The following is a 22760-nucleotide window of genomic DNA, read 5'->3' as shown; positions in this document are numbered from 1 at the left end:
ACAGCAGAGAAACAATCTTGTTTCTACCTATTTGTTTGTGGAGGGGTCGTTCTGCCCCCTTCCCAAATTTCATTTTCTACCAGCAGCTCACAGCTGTCCATGGAGGCGCAGGTTAATTCTGTGTCCAGGGCAGATGTCTCCCAGCTCCATCTGGTACGCAGGATGAGACCCTCCCTGCCTGCGGACTGTCTCGCCAGAGTGGTGCATGCTCTGGTTATCTCTCGCTTGGTTTACTGCAATGTGCTCTACGTGGGGCTACCTTTGAAGGTGACCCGGAAACTACAACTAATCCAGGATGCGGCAGCTAGACTGGTGACTGGGAGTGGCCGCCAGGACTTAAAGGATCTACACTGGCTCCCAGGACATTTCCGAGCACAATTCAAAGTGTTGGTGCTGACCTTTAAAGCCCTAAACAGCCTCGGTCCAGTAGACCTAAAGGAGCGTCTTCACGCCCATTGTTCAGCCCGGGCACTGAGGTCCAGCTCAAAGGGCCTTCTGGCAGTTCCCCTACTGTGGGAAGTGAAGCTACAGGGAACCAGGCAGAGGGCCTTCTTGGTGGTGGCGCCCACCCTGTGGAACACCCTCCCTTCAGATGCCAAGGAAATAAACAACTATCTGACTTTCCCTGTATAGGGAATTTTTTTAATGTTTGATGTTTTATTGTGTTCTTATATCTGCTGGAAGCTGCCCAGAGTGGCTGCGGCAACCCAGCCAGATGGGTGGCATATAAATAATAAAATTATTATTATATTATTAAGGAAGCATCATTTTGCTTCTAAGATTGGGCAGGTATGATGCAGGTATATCAGAGACTGCAAGCACATCTCTGCCGCTGTCCTTCAGCTGCCTCACTCTGACCCATTTCCCCTAGACCGGAAATCCAGTCGGATGGGGTGGTGGTGGTGCAAATAATATTATTATTAGCAATTACTCTGTGGCGGTGAGGGGCTGTTTCTTGCTGTCCCCCCTTTCTTTTGCAGAACTGCACACAACCAGCTCACGCCATCCATTTGATTTGTTTATTTAACTTGCAAGCAAAGGTCTCCCGCTGTCCACAGCTGTTTGATTCACCTGCCCCGCGCTGTAATCACCTCTACGCAAAAAATAAAAATAAAACGGTCAATGACGGGACAGGACACCAAAGCCACAAAGGTTTGCTGGTGGCCCAGATCCCCGGAAGGGGCTCCCTGGCTCATCAAACGTTCTAAGCCGACCCGGGGGAAAACCTGCAAGGACCCGTCGCTTGGGCAGAAGTCCAAACCTTCCCCGTTTCACACACTTGCCAGAGATTATAGGCAGGCAGCAGGTGGGACGCATAGGTAGGGAGGCAGACACGGAGACCCTGCAGCCATTTTGGAATGAGGCTGCCGCCATCTTGGAATAGAGCATCCGTCTCCGAATCTGCCATTCTGCCGGGTCGTGTCTCCGTGTTGCGGCCAGCGCTGAAACTTTTAAACTACGGCAGTGGCCGGTGTTTGGGGCAAGACCCTTGCGCTTCTGGTTAGAAGAATAAGACGTACTGCGTCGCCTTGCTGGTATAGAAGGTCTAGCCTGCAGAGTAGAAGTCCTTCAGCACTTCTGGGAGGAGAGGGGGAATTTGAGTCTCCCCGGCTCCAGATAAAGCGCTCTTTGCTAGATGCAGCGCAGACTGTGCTTGCTCTAACTCGGCTGGGGCGGCCTGCTTCCCTGGGTGTAGGAGAAGCTGTTCGGCGCATCGGATTCCCAGGCTATGGAAAAGGGAAATGGCACGTGAGCGCAAAGAGCTAGGGAGGGGAGAAGGCGGTGGAAAGACCAGGACCGAGCTCAGCTTTGCTGTCGAAATGGACCGACGGGCCTAGGCTCTCCCCTCTGGCGTCACCTTGCTTTGGGAGCTTCCTGGCTGAGATCTCCACTGTGTCCTCTGCTGGTGCAACTGGGGAGGCTGCCACTGGGCTTGGGGGCTCCCCCTCCAGGCGACCCTCAGCTGGGACTCCCGGAGCAACTGAGAGCTGAGGACAGCCCTTTCCCGGTTTGCTGGCTAAGTCAGGCTCTCTTCCCAGAGAGACGCACCCAGGAACATCCCGCTCTGGGGCCATAGGCTCTCCTGAGCTGCAGCGCCAGTCCCCTGGAGGCACTTCGGGAATGGGGAGATCCAGCACTTGGCTGCCGTTTCCTGTGAAGGTGGGCAGGCCCAGGTCCCTCTGGGGTGCGTAATATCCGGGAACGCTCTCCCCCACCTCTCCCGAGCTGTCGAACGTCTGCTGGCCTTCCCCAGCTGAGTGTCCGGAGAGGGTGCTTTGTTGTTCCGTCCCACCAGCTTCGTCGGCCTCCGCAGTCCTGTCCCCACCGGGGCGCACCACGCGGTCGAGAACAGCGGGCTCTGTGCTCCCGGAAGCCTCCTCCCTCCCTGCCGCGGGCTCTGCCTGTTGAGCGCGATCCTCGAGCCTGACCTGCTGGTGGCAGAGGGGGCATGTGTCCTGCACGAAGAACCACTTGCGCAGGCAGCCGTCGTGGAAGAAGTGGCTGCATGGCACGATGACGGCCAGGGTCATCTCCTGAAAGGGGGCAGAATGAAGCGGTTAGCGGGGAAGTGCCTGGAGGGGCAACGGGCAGCGCGGCCCTGAGGTAGAGCACCTGCTCAGCATGCAGAACTTCCTTGGCATCACCGGTTAAAATAGAACAGGTGGTATATTGGAAAACTTGCTGGAGACCCGCTGCCAAAGTGGAACAGGTAATCCTCAGCCTAGAGTCCTTCCATCCCCTTCCAAAGCTGGAAAAACTAGGCTGTCAGGGACTGGACTAAGGAGGAATGGTGGGGACCACCGCCCACCCTTTCTGAACCTTTCTGGGAAGAGGAGGACAGTACAGTTTTACAACAGTGGTTTGCAGAAGGTCATAGTTCAGAGACTGTAGAAGGGAGAAGCAGCACTAGGGCAGAGACAGCAGACAGACCCCCCCCAAGGACCCGGCGTGCATTGAAGGTAGTAGAACAGGAAGCTCAGAGGCAGAAGCTCAGATCAGCTGACGCAGGGATGACGTATACAGTCATACCTCATGTTACGTCCGCTTCATGCTACGTTCTTTCAGGATACATCCCGCGGAGACACGGAAGTACCAGAAAGGGTTACTTCCGGGTATCGCCGCTCGCGCATGCGCAGCTGCGCGAAACGGCGTCATGAACAGACGCGGGTTGTGTTCTTTTCATGCTGCGAATGGGCCTCCGGAACGGATCCCGTTCGCAACCAGAGGTACCACTGTAATAGGAGAGACGGAGGGGGTGGGACTTTACTCAGAGCAATGCCGTTACCCAAAAGAGATGGCATTTCTATGTTCTCTCTGTGTGAGTATTGAATACAATACTTGGTAAGAACTCTTCTTTATCTGCTTCTTGGCTGCCATCATGGGAGGCACTGGATTCCCTGAAGCCTAATATAGGCTTTGAGGAGGAGGAGGGAAGACTCTGCCAGAGCCTTATCCCTCCTTCCCAAAGCTTAGCGTCTCGTTTACCCAGCTTTGGGAAGGCAGCGCGAGGGCTGGTGGGCATCAAATGTTGTTGAGGGCCACCAAAAAAGGACTCGAGGGCCACATTGGACTATACCCTGCTATGGAGGAAACCGTGTTGGGCTACCCACAAGTTAGTGGGGATAGCCTAACGCAGGGCTCCCCAAACTGGTCCAGTATTGACTCTAGATTGAGGCCCTAACCCAAGCCAGTCCCCCAAACTAAAAGTGAACAAGGGCACGAGGGGACAGACGGTCCAGAGGAGGGAACTGTGGGGGGTTGCGGCTCCCTGACATTCACCTGGAAGCAAATGGCGCAGACGTCATTGTGGTCCAAGAGTTGTCTGCTGGTGGCCCTTGGCAGCAAGCTGATCTTCTTGGCGGCCTCTCGGCGGAGCAGGAAGCTCTTCCACCCGGAGTGGGCCCTCAGCCAGACGTTGAAGTAGCAGTGGATGATGATGACGGAGGCCCCCAGCCAGCTCCACTCGCCAAAGATGGACTCCCAGGTCCCGTAGGCTACCACGCAGACGGCCACCAGGAACTCCAGGACGCGGCTGACGGCATTGATGTAGTAGACAATCTCGTCCATCTTCTCCATCGGGGTGTCCTGGAAGAGCTCGATCATGAAGAGGGTGTAGATGAATAGGGTCCCCATCACCTGAAAGGAGGAGGAGGAGGAGGAGAACCATTGGTTTCTCCAGCCAAAGCTGAAGGCCCCAGAGGTCCAGACTGGATCAAGCCCAGAGCCCATTGGCCAGCAACTGATGGCTACTAGCTGCAATGCCTATGCACCATTCTATTATTTCATTTCATTTCATTTCATTTTTTAATTTTATTTTGACGACGTAAAAATCATAAATAAATAAGAATAAAAATGTGCCACCAAGACCATTCCATTGTAACTAACCAACCTCCCAAAATTTCAACACTTCTTGCAATGGTTTGACCCCTTTCCGTTTTAACAGTACAGCTTCTACAAACACCTTCCATATCTCCTCAAAATCATTTCTCCTGCATATTCCCTGTCTTACCTTAATGGCACATGTTAATGTATCATTAATACCTATATTCCACACCTCTTTATACCATTCTTCCATTCTTTATTCACCTTGCCCCTTCCACTTCCTAGCTATAATAATTCATGCAGCTGTCAATCAATTTGTGAGCAAGTCCTTCATAGCCTGTGAACCTTCCACCCCATCGTAAATTGATAATAGTGCTACCTCTGGACTTTTGGTCAGCTTTAACCCAGCGATATCTAATTATCTCCTTAAATGCCCTTTGCCAAAAAAATTGTACATATTTACACTCCCACCACATGTGAACATAATCCCATTTCCTGGCATCCCTTCCAACATAACACCAAATATTCCTTGTTTATTTCATTTAATCTGACTGGTGCTAAATACAGTGGTGACCCGCAAGACGAATGCCTCGCAAGACAGAAAACTCGCTAGACGAAAGAGTTTTCCGTTTTGGAGGTGCTTCGCAAAACGAATCTCCTATGGGCTTGCTTCGCAAGACGAAAATGTCTTGCGAGTTCCTGCGGTTTTTTCCCCCTCCCCCCTTTTTCTAAGCCGCTAAGCCGCTTATCAGCTGATCCGATAAGCCGCTAATAGCCGCTAATAGCGCTAATCCGATAAGCCGTCAATGGGCTTGCTTCGCAAGACGAAAAAACCGCTAGACCAAGAGAATCACAGAACGGATTCTTTTCGTCTTGCGAGGCACCACTGTACCATCTCCAAACTAATTTGTAATAATTTTCTTTTATTCTTATTCCACTTGGGATGCACTAGCAAGCTCATCATCAGGGCTCAATGGAGAAAGCCCTCCAATTCTTCCCAGCACCTGGAAAGCAGAGGTACCGTATTTTTCGCTCTATAAGACGCACCAGACCACAAGACGCACCTAGTTTTTGGAGGAGGAAAACAAGAAATATAAATATTCTGAATCTCAGAAACCAGAACAGCAAGAGGGATTGCTGCACAGTGAAAGCAGCAATCCCTCTTGCTGTTCTGGCTTCTGGGATAGCTGCGCAGCCTGCATTCACTCCATAAGACGCAGACACATTTCCCCTTACTTTTTAGGAGGGAAAAAGTGAGTCTTATAGAGCAAAAAATACGGTATACTGTCTCTATACAGAGGGATAATGACGCTCTCCTGACACCACCATTATGTGTCTTTAGAGCCCAGGCAAAAACATTCCTGTTTGGCCATTAATTAATCTATGGCCTCAGGGGCCCCGGGTTATGGGTGCCCAATGGTACCCAATGTGGATATTTTCACCCCCTCCCACTGCGAGAATTTCCTGATATGATGTTTTCAGAAAGGAGGGGGCACAAACTGCTCTTTGCTTCTTCCGCTCCTGCCTGACTCTGTGTGGAGTCTGAGTAACACTCATGCAAGCCAGTAGCTCTTTAGTTTTAGTTTGCAGTAGCTGTTAGAAATAAAGGAAGTTATGCTTCACAGCTTTCTTCTGTGTTGTTCATACTCTGCTGAGTTCGGTGCCCACAATGGACAGTTGTGGGTCCAGTGCGCTTAGACCTGCTTTCCAGGAGTGGAAGGTCTCTGGAAGTGCTCCAGTTCACCTAGACCATTCGGGGCAGAACCAGTTGTTGAGCCCAGTCGTTGGCATCGGCTCAAAGGCATACTGACACCCATGACGTAACGTGACGCTGGCGGCGTGGTGGCGCTTCCAAGGCTTCGCAGGGCCTTGGACGTTGTCTGGGAACTCGCATCGGGGTTCCGATGCGACTTCCTATAGGAACCAGAAGTCCCTTTGGATTCCCGCATTGTGGGTTCTGAGCACCCACCCAAAAGATTTGTGGGGGCCCTAGATGCCCCCACTAGAATTGGCACCTATGTATGGCCTGTTAAGTGTGGAAGGGGACTGGGACTGTTATCATGATTATTTTATTATTATGCTCTCCATCAACCACCCACCACCCCATGAAAGCTTAATCCACAGCAGTGACCAGAGGAGGAATAACTGCTGAGAGCAGCACAGAGAGAAGATTTGCAATAATAATAATAATAATAATAATAATAATAATAATAATAATAATAAATTAATTTATATTCCACCCTCAGAGGCTCAGAGTGGCTAACAACAATAAAAGTAACACAGCATTCTAAAATCAATTCATTTTAAAATCAATTCAAAATCAAATACACGGCAACCATTGGGCTGGAGTTCTGTGAGGATTATCAAAGGAGGGGGTCAGACTGTGCCTTGGCCAAAGGCCTGGTGGAACAGCTCTGTCTTGCAGGCCTTGCGGAAAGATGTCAAGTCCCACAAGGCCCTGGTCTCTTGTGACAGAGCGTTCCACCAGATCGGGGCCACGGCCAAAAAAGCCCTGGCTCTGGTTGAGGCCAGCCTAACCTCCCTGTGGCCTGGGACCTCCAAGATGTTTTTGTTTGAAGACTGTAAGGTCCTCCATGAGACATACCAGGAGAGGTGGTCCCGTAGGTACGAGGGTCCTAGGCCGTATAGGACTTTAAAGGTTAAAACCAGCACCTTGAACCTGATCCTGTACTCCACCGGGAGCCAGTGCAGCTGGTCTAGCACCGGGTGAATGTGATCCCGTAAGGAGTCTCGCCGCAGCATTCTGCACCCACTGGAGTTTCTGGGTCAGTCTCAAGGGCAGCCCCACATAGAGCGAGTTACGATAATCAAGTCCGGAGGTGACTTTCGCGTGGATCACAATCTGCAGGACCGGAACCAGACGCCTTTATCTGCCCCAGTTGCAAGGGAACATGCCTCTCCTGAGTCAGTCTCTACAGCCACAGCAGGCGCTGTAATTCTCCAACACTTTGACTTCACCCCCAAAAGGCGCACTCCTTTGTGGTCTCCCCAGACAGACAGATGCCAGCCGCCATTACTGTTCTACACGGGATTTGGACGCAGTAATTTTTAAAGGGAAACCGCTGTGAGCACAGATGCCCTCGTGGGAAAGGCGTCCCAGAAATAAACCCGCTCCGGCTACGGGCAAAAAAGGGGCAAGTGTACCTGCAGGGAGGTCAGCATGCAGCTGGAGACGAGGATCAGGAGCCAGAAGTCCATCTGGAAGAAGTGAGCGATCTTGTACGCCATGAAGCCCGGGAAGACCAGGAGGAAGAGGCACATGCTGATTCCCCGGAAGTGCTTCCAGAAACTCCTGAAACAACACAGCTGGAAAGCTCAGTGGGCGGAGCACGAGGCTGTTAGGGTCGTGGGTTTGAATCATAGAGTTGGAAGAGACCACAAGGGCCATCGAGTCCAACCCCCTGCCAAGCAGGAAACACCACCAGAGCACTCCTGACATATGGTTGTCAAGCCTCTGCTTAAAGACCTCCAAAGTAGGAGACTCCACCACACTCCTGGGCAGCAAATTCCACTGTCAAACAGCTCTTACTGTCAGGAAGTTCTTCCTAATGTTTAGGTGGAATCTTCTTTCTTGTAGTTTGGGTCCATTGCTCCGTGTCCGCTTCTCTGGAGCAGCAGAAAACAACCTTTCTCCCTCCTCTATGTGACATCCTTTTATATATTTGAACATGGCTATCATATCACCCCTTAACCTCCTCTTCTCCAGGCTAAACATGCCCAGCTCCCTTAACCGTTCCTCATAAGGCATCGTTTCCAGGCCTTTGAGTCCCATGCTGGCCAACAGATTCCTAAATGGCAGGGGGTTGGACTAGATGACACTAGATGTCCCTTCCAACTCTATGGTCCTGCGATTCTATGAGATGGAGGGACAGTTTGAGAGGCCCACGAAGGCTGCTGCAAAGTCCATCCCTATCAGCTACGGCCTCAGATACGGAGCTTGGATGGACAAGGGCATAGCTGTCAATGTTTCCCTTTTTTTAAGGGAAATTCCCTTATTCCAAATAGGATTCCTCGCAAGAAAAGGGGAAAGTTGACAGCTATGGACCAGGGGCCTGGCTCAGCAGAAGGCAGCTTCCTATTTAAATCTCCAAGATCCAGAACACAGTCCCAGGTTCAACAACAGTCAGCATCTCTGAGGTAGTGCTGTAGAAAAACTCATTCCTGAAACCCTGGAGAGCTTCTGCCAGTCAGAACAGGCAGTACTGAGGTAGATGAGCCAATGGTGTGACTCTGCATCAGTCAGCTTCTTATGAAGACTGTGTGAATAGGGCTTGCTGAAGTTTTCAACTTTCAAATTCGCCAAAATGATGAGGGGTGCTAAAAAGTCGTAACATGACTTGGGAATTCGAAAGGTATTTTGGCTAAATTTACCATATATAATTCAGTTTCGCTTGGTACATAAAAGATGTGTAAAGTTGCACAGAAACAATTTAAAAATGATGCCAAGGACATACATTATTATTGTTGTTCTTGTTATTTAGCGTTACCTGACATTTTCAGAAGGCAAAATTAAAATCCTTTGGTTTTCTCAAAGCAGTTTATGTGCTTTTTCATCAAACGTAGACTTACCATGCTAAATCTGCATAGCCAAAAGTGTATTTTTAAGCCCACTCACTGAAGAAATTTGCAAAAACCAAGCTTCACCCTTGAAATGACACATACTGCTATATGACAATTAAAAATACATATATATTCAGGTGTCCCCCCTTATATACACACACGTTACATGATGTGTGGGAACTGCTATTTGAGAAAGAAAGGGGGATATCCAGCCCCATTGAGAATATGGGCCAGGCTGTACATCCTTCCAGACCTGCCTTCCCCAAACTGGTGCCCCCCAGATCTTTTGGACTACAGCTGCTGTCAGGCCCAGCCAGCAATTGCCACTCCCTATTCTCGCTCTCTAAGTTGTGGCGGCCACTTTGTGTTAGGCCACGCCCCCTCTACTGTGGCCGCCATTTTGTGACTGGCGCCCACGGCACCTCCTCAAGCTTCTGCATCGGCCCCAAAATGTTGGCGGCTCCTTTCTGAGCGCCCCTCGACAGTGAGGCTGGGCTTGCTTGCGTGCAGGGAATGACCACCCCACCCCCTCCAGGCTACGCACATTTATAACCATGAGGACACGGATCGCGCCCCCTGTTCCCGTGCGTCCGCACAAAGGAGAAAGCACTGTCACCTGTTCCGCGTCGCCCCCAGGCCCAACACAATGGGGTCGGCTATTTCGATCATGGACTGCAGGGTGGACGTCACCACGATGAAGAGGATGATGCTGAGAAGGAACGTTCTTTCCAGGAGCTGCAACCCAAGCAGGCCGGTTTGGAGGGCAAGGAGCAGCAAGGTCACACCCTCCGTCACACCCCTGAAACAAGGGGAAAAGTAGGCACCTGTATATTGGATTTTTACCCGCGTGGGGTGGTTCAGGAAAAAAAAAAGGATGGGGAGAGAAAATCGCCACTGGCCAGTGCACCTCTCTAGACTTAGCGGGTAGTGGCTTTTTTAAAAAAATGCTCTCTTGTTCTAGATAAATTTGGGGACTTTTTGACTTTCTGTCTTAAAGAAATGGGAGTGCCTGATCACCTCATCTGTCTCCTGAGAAATCTCTATGTGGGAGAAGAAGCTACAGTTAGAACTGGATATGGAACAACTGATTGGTTCAAAATTGGGAAAGGAGTACGACAAGTATATTGTCTCCCTGCTTATTTAACTTATATGCAGAATTCATCATGCAAAAGGCTGGGCTGGATGAATCCCAAGCCGGAATTAAGATCGCCAGAAGAAATATCAACAACCTCAGATATGCAGATGACACAACCTTGATGGCAGAAAGTGAGGAGGAATTAAAGAACCTTTTAATGAGGGTGAAAGAGGAGAGTGCAAAATATGGTCTGAAGCTCAACATCAAAAAAACGAAGATGGCCACTGGGCCCATCACCTCCTGGCAAATAGAAGGGGAAGAAATGGAGGCAGTGAGAGATTTTACTTTCTTGGGCTCCATGATCACTGCAGATGGTGACAGCAGTCATGAAATTAAAAGACGCTTGCTCCTTGGGAGAAAGGCGATGGCAAACCTAGACAACATCTTAAAAAGCAGAGACATCACCTTGCCAACAAAGGTCCGTATAGTAAAGGCCATGGTTTTCCCAGTAGTGATGTATGGAAGTGAGAGCTGGACCATAAAGAAGGCTGATCGCTGAAGAATTGATGCTTTTGAATTCTGGTGCTGGAGGAGACTCTTGAGAGTCCCATGGACTGCAAGAAGATCAAACCAATCCATTCTGAAGGAAATCAGCCCTGAGTGCTCACTGGAAGGACAGATCCTGAAGCTGAGGCGCCAGTATTTTGGCCACCTCATGAGAAGAGAAGACTCCCTGGAAAAGACCCTTGATGCTGGGAAAGATGGAGGGCACAAGGAGAAGGGGACGACAGAGGATGAGATGGTGGGACAGTGTTCTCGAAGCTACCAGCATGAGTTTGACCAAACTGCGGGAGGCAGTGGAAGACAGGAGTGCCTGGCGTGCTCTGGTCCAGGGGGTCACGAAGAGTCGGACATGACTAAACAACAGCAAGACTTTTGGTGGCTCCCTGGTTGTGGAACACTCTCCCCAGGGAGGTCCATTACATATTTTTAGGGGCCAGGCAAGAAACATTCCTCTTTTCTTGGGGATGATCCAGACAGTAATTCCCAGGTGTCCAAAAAGGTTATTTATGTATGCCGCTACTGCGGCCCGTGTTTTGTTAGCCCCCAAATGGAAAACAAGGTCCCAACTAAAGAAGAATGGCAGCTTAAGATGACGGAATACGTGCCGCTTGCAGACTTAACATACAGAATAAGAGAACAAGAAGAATGTTCGTTTAAATAAGATTGGAAAATGTTATGGGAGAAAATTGTGTGCACTTGCAAACGTGGGCAGCATTAAGATACATTCAACGGTGCAAATATGTTTTGATGGATGTAGTAATGGAATACTGAATGGTTTAGTTCAGGGGTCAGCAAACTTTTTTAGCAGGGGGCTGGTCCACTGTCCCTCAGACCTTGTGGGGGGGGCGTACTATATTTTGAAAACAAGCAAACAAAAAAAACCACACGAATTCCTATGCCCCACAAATAACCCAGAGATGCCTTTTAAATAAAAGGACACATTCTACTCATGTAGAAACATGCTGATTCCCGGACTGTCCGCGGGCCGGATTTAGAAAGCGATCAGGCTGGATCCGGCCCTCGGACCTTATTTGCCTACCCATGGTCTAGGCAGCTGTTCTTTCAAGCTCTCTCACCTGTGCATCACGTTGCCGTCCTGGAAAGCGCTGTAACCTGCCAGGTAGAACTTGCAGAGTTTGAGGAGGCCCAGGGCCAGGTAGGAGACAGTGAAGGTGAGCCCAATGAGGGAGTACGGGGTGCTGCAACATTCGGCCACACTATGGAGAGGGAAAACGTTAAGAAGCCTCCAGGATCAGACAAAGCAGAGGCCGTCGAGCCCAGTACCCTGTTTCCTAGAGTGGCCAAACAGGGAGATGGAGGGAAAAGCCCTTCTCCAGCCGCTGAGACTCAGGAGGCCACTGCCAAAGATTTATCCTTTAAGCATCACACTTGCTTTCAAGCTAGGGGCTATCACTCTGCCACAAGACAGGAAATCCTGCACTGCGGGAAGTTATTAGGATTCTAGGGGCCTGTCTGGCCTGCGCCAATGGCTCAGCGATCTTAGGGTGAATATAAATTTGATAAACAATGGTAATAATCAAGTTATCTGGTCCAGCACCCTGTTCTCACAGTGAAGAAGAAGAAAGACACAGAATAATAGAACTGTAGAGCTGTAAGGGAACCCTGAGGGTCATCTAGTCCAACCCCCTGCAATGCAGGGGCCTTTTTGCCCAATGTGGACAAAATGTTGGCATGTTCCAAGAGCCCTTTCCATTCCTCATGGCTCAACGCAGCAATGGGCATAGCCGAGGGGCCAAGCGCGCCAGGGAGTATGCCATGTCAAAGGTTGGAAGCCAACTTAATAATAATAATAATAATAATAATAATAATAATAATAATTTATTTATACCACGCCCTCCCTGGCCAGAGCCGGGCTCAGGGCAGCTAACACTAGTAAAATTACAATAAAAACATAAGGGGGGGAGAGAAAAGAAAGGGAAAAAAAACAATTATTTAAAATACGGGTTAAAATACAAATTTAAAATTCAGACTCATTTTCATAGTAGCCCATAGATCAAAACCATAAGGGGAGGGAAACATAAGGGTGAGACTGAGTCCAAACCAAAGGTCAGGCGGAACAGCTCTGTCTTGCGGAAAGATGTCAAGCCCTGCAGGGCCCTGGTCTCTTGTGACAGAGCATTCCACCAAGTCGGGGCCAGTACTGAAAAGGCCCTGGCCCCATCGGAAGGGCTTTTCCCATGGGGGATGGAACAAGCTTGTTTTCTGCCGCAGAACCCAAACCAGTGGATTTGAATGACAAGGAAGGAGATTCGCAATAAAAATTAGGAAGAACTTTCTGACGACAAGAGCTGTCGGACAGTGGAATGGACTCCCCTTGGAAGGTGGTGGACACTCCTTCTCTGGAGGTTCTCAAGAGGTTGGGGGACCATCTGCCGGGGCTGCCTTGGCTATGATCCCTGCGTTGCAAGGGGTTGGGCTGGATGACCCTTGGGTATCCCTTCCAACAATTTGATGACTCTGTGGGAAGTTGCTGCTCACTTCCCCTCCCCGACGCACCACCTTCCTACCTGCTGAGGAAGATGAAGACCAAGCCTTGCTGGGGCAAAGGGTTGCCAGAGGAGGAAGAAACCAGGGCACAGATCTGCAGAGTGAACAGCGCCAGCCAGAAGACCAGGAACAAGAGCGGGACAGCCAGCTGCCCCCAAAGGGACATCGCCAGCGCCACCAGGCGATACACCTCCAGCACCTGGGGACAAAAAAGGGGAGGCCAAAGAGAACCGCGAATTAGACTTAGAGCAGGGATGTCCAACCGGTCGACTGCGATCAACTGGTGGACCCCGGGGATGTTTGAGTTGATCGTGGGATCTTTTTCCTTTGCGGTGAAAAAAGAGGATCTGGCCCTGTCCTCCATTCACACAGGATCGCTAGATCGGAAGACGGAGTTTGCGCCGTGAGGCTGTTTTTTCCCCTGATCAATGTTTTGGTGAGCGACTTTTCCCTTTCCCCCCTAAAGAAAGCTCAACATTTTAGACCTGCCCCTCCCATAAAAGGTCAACCACTTTGATATCCCCCCTAAAAAAAGCTCAACAACTTTGACCTGAACCCCTAAAAAAAGGGGTAGTTCGCTGCCATTTCTCCCCCCCCCCCCGTGAGTAGATCTCAGTCTCTTGTGAGTTGGACGTCCTTTCCTTAAGAGGAACCATAGAATCATAGAGTTGGAAGAGACCCCAAGGGCCATCGAGTCCAACCCCCTGCCAAGCAGGAAACCCCATCAGAGCACTCCTGACATATGGTTGTCAAGCCTCTGCTTAAAGACCTCCAAAGTAGGAGACTCCACCACACTCCTTGGCAGCAAATTCCACTGTCAAACAGCTCTTACTGTCAGGAAGTTCTTCCTAATGTTTAGGTGGAATCTTCTTTCTTGTAGTTTGGATCCATTGCTCCGTGTCCGCTTCTCTGGAGCAGCAGAAAACAACCTTTCTCCCTCCTCTATGTGACATCCTTTTATATATTTGAACATAGCTATCATATCACCCCTTAACCTCCTCTTCTCCAGGCTAAACATGCCCAGCTCCCTTAGCCGTTCCTCATAAGGCATCGTTTCCAGGCCTTTGACCATTTTGGTTGCCCTCCTCTGGACACGTTCCAGTTTGTCAGTGTCCTTCTTGAACTGTGGTGCCCAGAACTGGACACAGTACTCCAGGTGAGGTCTGACCAGAGCAGAATACAGTGGCACTATTACTTCCCTTGATCTAGATGCTATAGTCCTATTGAGGCAGCCCAGAATTGCATTGGCTTTTTTAGCTGCCGCGTCACACTGTTGGCTCATGTCAAGTTTGTGGTCAACCAAGATTCCTGGATCCTTTTCACATGTACTGCTCTCAAGCCAGGTGTCACCCATCTTGTATTTGTGCCTCTCATTTTTTTTGCCCAAGTGCAATACTTTACATTTCTCCCTGTTAAAATTCATCTTGTTTGTTTTGGTGCAGTTCTCTAATCTGTCAAGGTCGTTTTGAAGTGTAATCCTGTCCTCTGGGGTGTTCAGCAGGAGGGCGCAGAGGGTGGCAACCCTTCCTGTCTATGCAGAATTCCAAATCAGGACCTCACACACCTTTTCGCTAGCATTCGAGCCAGATGCTCATGCAATTCTGCAGGATCCTGGAGCATTGGATTGGGACTCCAAGCAAGAGCTCACTGGAAGACTTGGGTGCTTGCTTGCAATTCCTTTCTGACACTAAGAGCTGTTTGGTGGTGGAGCAGTCTCCCTTGGGAAGCAGTGGACTCTCCTTCCTTGCAGGATTTTAAGGTGGTTTTAAAGCAACTGTCAGGGATGCTTTAGCTGAGGTTCCTGTCAGTTTGCATTTCTTAGTGCAGAAAGTATTGATCTGATGTGTAGAAACCTTTCCTATTCTACTGAGTTCAAGAGGGCTCTGGAAGCTTTTGGAAGCTTCTGTGCTTGAAAGAAACAAGCAGAAGGTTCATGATGTTTGGGTTATACCTTCAGAGAAGCTGAGTACAGCTGGCTTCAACTGGTTCTCTTTTTTCTTTCTGTCAAGATCATGCTAACTATAAAAGTAAGGCTAGAAGGAGCGTGGGTTTCACTCTCTTTATCTCTTTCCTTTTGGTGTGGTGTTTTGTACATAGTGGTAAGTTTTAATTATAAGTTATTGTAAGTTTAAGTTAAGTCTGCTGCAACTGGATTTCTTATGGGCAGTGCCAATCCTGAATGTATTGGATTTGTGGCCGTTAAGTTCATTTGCCTTCAGTAGCAGTAAAGCTCTGCTAGATGAAATGTTGCCTCTGGTCTATTTTTTGGGAATCCTGCAACGTGTTTAAGTTTTTACTCTAACTATACGTTAGAGTTCTGCTCTGGATCAATATTGAGTACAGTGGTGCCCCGCAAGACAAATGCCTCGCAAGACGGAAAACTCGCTAGACGAAAGAGTTTTCCGTTTTGGAGGTGCTTCGCAAAACGAATTTCCTATGGGCTTGCTTCGCAAGACGACAATGTCTTGCAAGTTCCTGCTGGTTTTTTTTCCTCCCCCCCCCCTTTTCTAAGCCGCTAAGCCGCTTATCAGCTGATCCGAAAAGCAGATAAGCCGCTAAAAGCCGCTAATAGCGCTAATCCGCCAATGGGCTTGCTTCGCAAGACGAAAAAAACGCTAGACGAAGAGAATCACAGAACGGATTCTTTTCGTCTTGTGAGGCACCACTGTATTGTATTTCAAAGACAGTTCCTTCACTGCAGGGAGCTGGACCGGACGATTCTCATTCTGCAATTCTATGAGCTAGCTGGACCCAAAGGTCTGGGGTTCTTATGAATTCTAAGCTTCCTTACGACTGAACTATGGAGGATGGGTATGCACAAGGACCAGCTGGCAGGGAGCAGCTGCCAACCAGAAACCGCTACCATTCGAAGGAGCGATCCCCTTGGACCTCTCTCATCACCTGAGCAACCTCCCGGCAGGCAACCGTTGCCCATTGGAGAGGAACCACCAGGCAGGAAGCCACGACGTAAAGAGCCTCCATCGTGGTGAGAGCTGTGGCGACGCTGTTCACGGTGGGCAAGGCCCGAAGCGGGAGGCAGCACAGGCGGGCAGCCAGAGGGAGGAGAGGAGCCCCAAAGAGCCACACTCGCTTGGTCTTCAGCAGGAGGGCGCAGAGGGTGGCAACGATGACTTGACCTGGGCAGGACAGGAGGAGAGAAGTAGGGGGTCAGATGGGTATCCCAAATGCAGGAAGGCAGGGCAAGGAGCAAAGGAGCTGGTAACTCTGATAACGTCCTTGTCTGGATGTAGAAACCAGACCACAGCACAACGGTAAAATGCACATCCAATGCCCCGCCCACTTTTGCCCCTGGCCCCACCCACCTGGCCCCTGGAAGGCTGCCCAGTCGGAAACGTGGCCCTTGGGTTAAAAAAAGTGCCCCCTTTTCTGCATATAAGCAGATCAAAGAGCAGTGGAAGAGAAGGAACAAGCTGGCAACCTTCCCTTTTTTTGCGGGAAATTCCCTTATCGCAGCGCCGTTTCCCGCTGCTATCCCGGATTGTTAGATATCCCAAAGACTGTCCCTGGGACAGGTGAGGCTGCTGATTCCTTATTTCCGAGGCTGCTGATCGTTTATTTGCAAATCTGAAAGTTGACAGCTATGGTTCCTCACCTGTGAGTGCTGTGGCGAAGTGGCTAAGAGCCACGGGGTCATTGTACACGGCGCCGTGGAAATCCCGCTCCATCTCGTGGCGGATGTAGTCTCTAGAATGGGAGCCGGGAAGATGGTTTGTAAGGCCATGCAAGACGCAAGCCCAAGGAGGAACTAGCTCTCCGTTGCTTAATAAAAGAAATCTTGGTACCTCTTCCTATGACAGTTCCCCTGCCCTCTCTTTCTCCAGCAACCAAGGCCCCATTCACACATGATGTTCCTTCAATTTTGCAAACTCTGGGCTTGTTTCAACTCCCACCAACAGCAGAGATGGCCGGCCAAGTGTGGGCCTAGGTATCTGAGCTGGATCTGAGCTGCCAGTGGCAAAGGCTGTCATAGTCCAGGCCAGGAATTAGCAACTACAACGCATTTTGTCGCCAATGTCAGAAGCATTACTCAATTTTTGGCAAGCTGGCAACGAGGCTCCATTTTCCAGCCAGCACAGTGGCTGCATTTTTCTGCTGCTCCCAGTGCCCAGAGCTAAGAGCACCCTGCGATTCTGCAACTGAACTACGTGATTACAGAAACGGGAACCTAGCACAGGACTCAGCTTCTTGAGTCTCCCATTTTTACTTAAAAGCAAGTTTCAAGTCTTTAGGACTGCAGTGTGACCACTGCTTGGGGCGGGGGCTTCAGAGTCTAGCCTCTTTCTTTGCTTTCCCAATGAACAACAGAAGCCCAACGGTATGCAAAAACAGACCTAAGTGAGGGCTCTCTTTGCGTAATTTAGACAGGTTGCAGAATTCAGTTTCTCTCAATGCGGAATTTCAAACCCTTCCTTTGGGAGCCAGGGATACGTACACTCCTGCAAGGATATTAGTCCCAGAGGCCCACCATGATTTTTCCTGACCCAGCCACCCTCTGGGAGGCTTCCAGCAAAATAAAATAAAAAGCACAATAAAACACCAAACATTAAAAACGTCCCTATACAGAGCTGCCTTCAGATGTCTCCTAGAAGTCAGATAGTTGTTGACTTCCTTGACATCTGATGGGAGGGTGGGTGCCACTACTGAGAAGGCCCTCTGCCTGGTTCCCTGTAACCTCACTTCTCGCAGGGAGGGAACCACCAGAAGGCCCTCGGAGCTGGACCTCAGTGTCCGGGCTGAATGATGGAGGTGGAGACGCTCCTTCAGGTATACTGGGCCAAGGCCGTTTAGGGCTTTAATGGTCAGCACCAACACTCTGAACTGTGCTCAGAAACATATAGTGGTACCTCGGGTTAAGAACTTAATTCATTCTGGAGGCCTGTTCTTAACCTGAAACTGTTCTTAACCTGAGGTACCACTTTAGCTAATGGGGCCTCCCGCTGCTGCCATCGTACGATTTCTATTTGCATCCTGAAGGAAAGTTCTTAACTCGAGGTACTATTTCTGGGTTAGTGGAGTCTTTAACCTGAAGCGTCTGTAACCCGAGGTACCACTGTACTTCCAAGATTTGACATAGGCCTTGGCAGGTGGAAAGCACCACTGGAAAGTCTGACCTGCTCCTAGCAGCCCCCCAAAATGTAGCTGTACCTCACAAAAGATGTAAAAATGGCAAGGACCCATCCATCAGCTCCTGCAGTTTAGAGGCAAAGGACCAGGAGAGTACAGCGCTTCTAGTTCCTTTTGAGAATGCCATTGCCAAGAACTTTTTTTTTGAGAGCAGAGTCTGCTCCACAGCAGCTGCTGCCCCCCATGACCTCCAACCCTTCCTTTCTAGCAAGTCAACTCTATGATCTGCTGCTTCCAGTTCACAGAAGGAGGCAACCGCATCCTTACCGGGCTGTCTGGTGGCTGACATACAGCAGCAACGCTGTCAGGATGTAGAGATACAACTTCACAAGCGTCCGGACTGGGAGCAGCAAAACCACCACACACACCAAGTGACCTAAAACAATGAGGAAGAGGAGAGAAAAGCCAACATTTTAAACACTCTTACGTCCACCTGTTTAGTTTTGCAGAAAAGCCCTTAGCTGCCTTCCGTCAAAGGTACAAGGGTCAGGCTGTTGTGCCAAACACTTGTCTGAACCCCTCTCCAAACCTGTGAATATTCTGCCTGGCCATGATTGCAACTGAAAAACATAGAACATGGCAGCAAGCAAAGAACTCGGCATGCCAATGAATCTTAATTATTTTCTGACTGAGAAAAAATGTTGAAAACTCAGATAAATAATCGAATCGCCAAATGGCACCTTAAACCTAGGTTACGGTCACCACAATGGGATTTCTCAGCATCATACCCCAACCCCCCAAAGTTTGTTCTTGTTGTTGCTGCTTTATATTTATATACCAAAACGGTTTACAACACATTTTAAAAATAAAACAAATTCATGCTCCAAGGGAATATTTCAGATCCTGTTCCAAGTGACATTCTACTTCTGCCAGTTGCCAACCTAGGACCCAGAGATCTCCCAGTGGTCACAATTGGGTCTCTGCCAGTTGCAAAATGGACCCGGCGCCTGGCTAATTTCTAACTGCTTATGACAGCAGAAAACGTGCGGCAACAAGCAGAGGAAACTTAAAATACTGGCTGATGGGGACTTAGAAAGGCCAGGGGATTGAGATTGTCCGCAAAGGTCCCACTGGGTAGAAGAGGCAGAAAGAACTGTGTACACATAACTTTGCAATGATTATAGAGCGAAAAATGTCAGTCTCAGCAGAACATTAATCCAGTCAAAATTGCAACACACCATTTTTTCCACATCTGCAAACATGTTTTCAAATCCACAGGCCAGCCCTAGATTGTTCCGTAGTATCATAAACCTATATACCATTTATTAAGACGCGTAACAGATTATCATTTTCTCATTGCTTTCTATATACAGTGGTGCCTCGCAAGACGAAAAGAATCCGTTCTGTGATTCTCTTCGTCTAGCGGTTTTTTCGTCTTGCGAAGCAAGCCCATTGACGGATTAGCGGATTAGCGGCTTATTGGCTTATCGGATCAGCTGATAAGCGGCTTAGCGGCTTAGAAAAGGGGGGGGGAAACCCTGCAGGAACTCGCAAGACATTTTCGTCTTGCGAAGCAAGCCCATAGGAGATTCGTTTTGCGAAGCACCTCCAAAACGGAAAACTCTTTCGTCTAGCAAGTTTTCCATCTTGCGAGGCATTCGTCTTGCGGGGCACCACTGTAAGTAATGATTTTTGATCACTGCCACATCCCCAATGTTTAATTACTCTTTTTTTTAAGCCGAAGGTACATTTGTTACTTTCCAAATTTCTGGCAATAAAAACTTACAACAGCTAGCAACGTGAACTGAATTATCTCTGATCAAATACATTCCAGCAGACAGACAGACCTCTGGAGCAGCCAGAATTCATAACCTGCTACAGGCATCAATTTCTTCAGCGGACATAATTTATTCCAGGATGTATAATTCCACTTTTTGTGTATGTGTGCATGAACATTTGAGCATATACACAGATCCCGGAGCACCCATATGCAAAAATGTCCTCAGTTTACATAACTTATTCCAGGTTGCATAATTTAACTTTGTGTGCGTGAGTGGGAAAATTTTAGTTACTTTGATGCAGAATCCAGAAGCTTGATTTTAAACACAACATGTTGACAACTCGGGGCAGAAAGCAGCCTGGGATTTACTGGTATAATCAATGGATTATTTGCAGTAGTTTGGCACGTGTTTCTGACATCCAGTTCCTCAGCATTGCTATCGGCAAGGCGACTTTTATCCCCCTAAAACCCCTGATCTGCAGAAACTCAGTTGTGTTATTATGAATAATAATAATTGCAATTATAAGCCACTCTTTTACTCCAAGGAGCTCAAAACAACATAAATTCCCACAACCACCCTGTGAGGCAGGCTAGGCTGAAAGGCACCAAGGGATTCGAACCCAGGTCTCCCAGGTCCTGGTCGAATACACTGACCACTACACCACACTGCCTCTTAGGCTTGTAGGTTCATACTGGCACATGGAGGTCATCTAACGGTACATAAAATCACAGAAGATGGCCAGTAATCGGTTCAATAACTCCCCACCAAAGTAATCTTTTTGGCTCAAGTTGGTGGGCTTTGTTGAGAAAACAAAGTCGACACCAGAAGCCTGAATCCTGAGCTGGGCACTCTGCACATGCTCAAGCAAGGCACCATCAAGACCATGAGCGATGCAACCACCATTGCGGAGACTTCACCCCGTCTCCCAGGCCTGCATCACTCACCTGCGTAATAGGCGTTCCACAGGTGATGCCGCCACAGGTAAGTCCCCTCCGGCCTCCTCGGGTGCAACAGCAGCTCCGCAAAGGCCTGCACATCCCACCGGTAGAGCAGGTCCAGCAGGGCGATGCTGGGCACGCGGAGCGCCACGTTGGCCACCTCTTCCAGGCTGGGCATGGCAGCTCGGAGTTAAGGACCCCCCACCCAAAGAAAAGAACACCCCCAACTCCAGCAGGGACCTGAGGCTCCTCTCTCTGCCTCCCCACCCCAACCAAAGAAAGCCAGCAGGGACCTGAGGCTCTGCTCCCGAGGGCTTCCCTTACCGGTCCAGCGGGGGTGTCTCTCCCCCCCCCCAGAAGGATCTCCCCCCCCAGGCCTCCTTCCAGGTGGGTGGTCTCAGGGGAGGGGCGAAATCAGAGGGGGCAGCAACCCCAAAAGAGATGCAGAGGAAGGCAGGAGGGAAGCTGGAATGGGGGCAGGGAGGGAGGGGGTCAAATCTCTTTTTTGGGGGGGGGGTGTTAAGAAGAGTTGGGAGGGGGGAAGCTCAAGGGGTGGGGAGAAAACGAGATGGGGGAGGGGGCCAGGGGGTGGGGGGCGTCAGGTTTGGTGGGAAGAAACAGGAGTTGGGGGGGGGCAAGACTCCTCTCCCCCCCTCAAGGAAAGTTAGGAGGGTCAAATAATTCTCGAGGGGGGGGGAGGCAGGTTCAAATAAAAGGGGAGGGGGAGGAAAAGAGTGAGGACTTGGGGAGGGGGCTGCGAAAGAAGGCGCGGGGGGTCGGGTTTCCTTCCGGGGGGCAGCCCCAGTAATGGGGTGCGGGGCCCCTCAAGGCTGGGGACCCTCCCCCACCGAGGAGGGGGGGCAGAAAAATCCTCCTCTCCGGGTCAAGCGACGCCCCCCCACCTTGCCAGCGCCGTACTTTCACTTTCCCTCAAGCCCCGCCCCCTTCCCCCTCCCCGCCCCTCCCCTAGTGAAGCCTCGGCCGCCATCTTGGCTCCGGGCTCGCCCTTCCTTCAATGCCGCCCCGCGGGAGCCACGTGGCGTTCCAGGGACGCGAGCGCGCCTGAAAGCGACGCCGCCATCTTTGGTGAGGGCGCCCGCTTTTTTCCCCTCCCCCGTTGGGTACAAAGAAGTGCAACTTCGACCGACCCCGAAGAGGCGTCATTTCCGGTTCCCATTTGTCTCTCCACCGTGCCACTCACCCCCGCCATGTGCGGGGCAAGGACTGCTGGAATGTAGCACAGGGAACCCTGCGGGGGTATAAATGTGATTGCAATAGAGGGGAAATATCTGCACCAGTGTATTAAATAAGCAGGGAGACAATATACAGCCTTGTCGTACTCCTTTCCCAATTTTGAACCAATCAGTTGTTCCATATCCAGTTCTGACTGTAGCTTCTTGTCCCACATAGAGATTTCTCAGGAGACAGATGAGGTGATCAGGCACTCCCATTTCTTTAAGAACTTGCCATAGTTTGCTGTGGTCAACACAGTCAAAGGCTTTTGCATAGTCAATGAAGCAGAAGTAGATGTCTTTCTGGAACTCTCTAGCTTTCTCCATAATCCAGCGCATGTTTGCAATTTGGTCTCTGGTTCCTCTGCCTCTTCTAAATCCAGCTTGCACTTCTGGGAGTTCTCGGTCCACATACTGCTTAAGCTACTCTGCCTACTCTGCAGGGCTGTTGTGAGCCATCCTGTCTCAGCTACATCCTGCTGATCTGCAACAAACTTAGTCGGTCTCTAAGGTGCTACTCGTCTCCCTGCTTATTTAACTTATGCAGAATTCATCTTGCGAAAGGCTGGGCTGGATGAATCCCAAGCCAGAATTAAGATCGCCAAAGGAAATCTCAACAACTTCAGCTATGCAGATGACACAACCTTGATGGCAGAAAGTGAGGAGGAATTAA

At 49.9% G+C, this 22760-nt stretch overlaps 1 protein-coding gene across 2 annotated transcripts; it reads right to left on the bottom strand.

The window, feature by feature from the left end:
• Positions 1-1005: 1005 nt before the first annotated feature.
• LOC310685779 (RING finger protein 145-like) lies at positions 1006-21795 on the bottom strand. Of its 2 annotated transcripts, XM_083458695.1 has the most exons (11): positions 21149-21795; positions 20862-21095; positions 18464-18572; positions 16665-16756; positions 15953-16188; positions 13072-13250; positions 11620-11760; positions 9521-9703; positions 7489-7636; positions 3781-4137; positions 1006-2534 (listed from the first exon to the last, which is right to left on the bottom strand). In XM_083458695.1, exons 2-11 carry the CDS (start codon positions 21031-21033, stop codon positions 1764-1766), a joined length of 2388 nt encoding a protein of 795 aa, XP_083314821.1. In that variant the 5' UTR covers positions 21034-21095; positions 21149-21795; the 3' UTR covers positions 1006-1763. The 2 variants fall into 2 exon arrangements, with proteins under 2 accessions (XP_083314821.1, XP_083314820.1); XM_083458694.1 differs by having other exon boundaries at positions 20862-21394.
• Between the last annotated feature and the right edge of the window lie 965 nt (positions 21796-22760).

Source organism: Podarcis liolepis (genome assembly GCF_965112155.1).
Source record: "Podarcis liolepis genome assembly, chromosome: 9".
Lineage (NCBI taxonomy): Eukaryota > Metazoa > Chordata > Lepidosauria > Squamata > Lacertidae > Podarcis > Podarcis liolepis.
The sequence above is the reverse complement of the archived record's forward strand: the minus strand, read 5'-3'. Positions and strand labels throughout refer to the sequence as shown.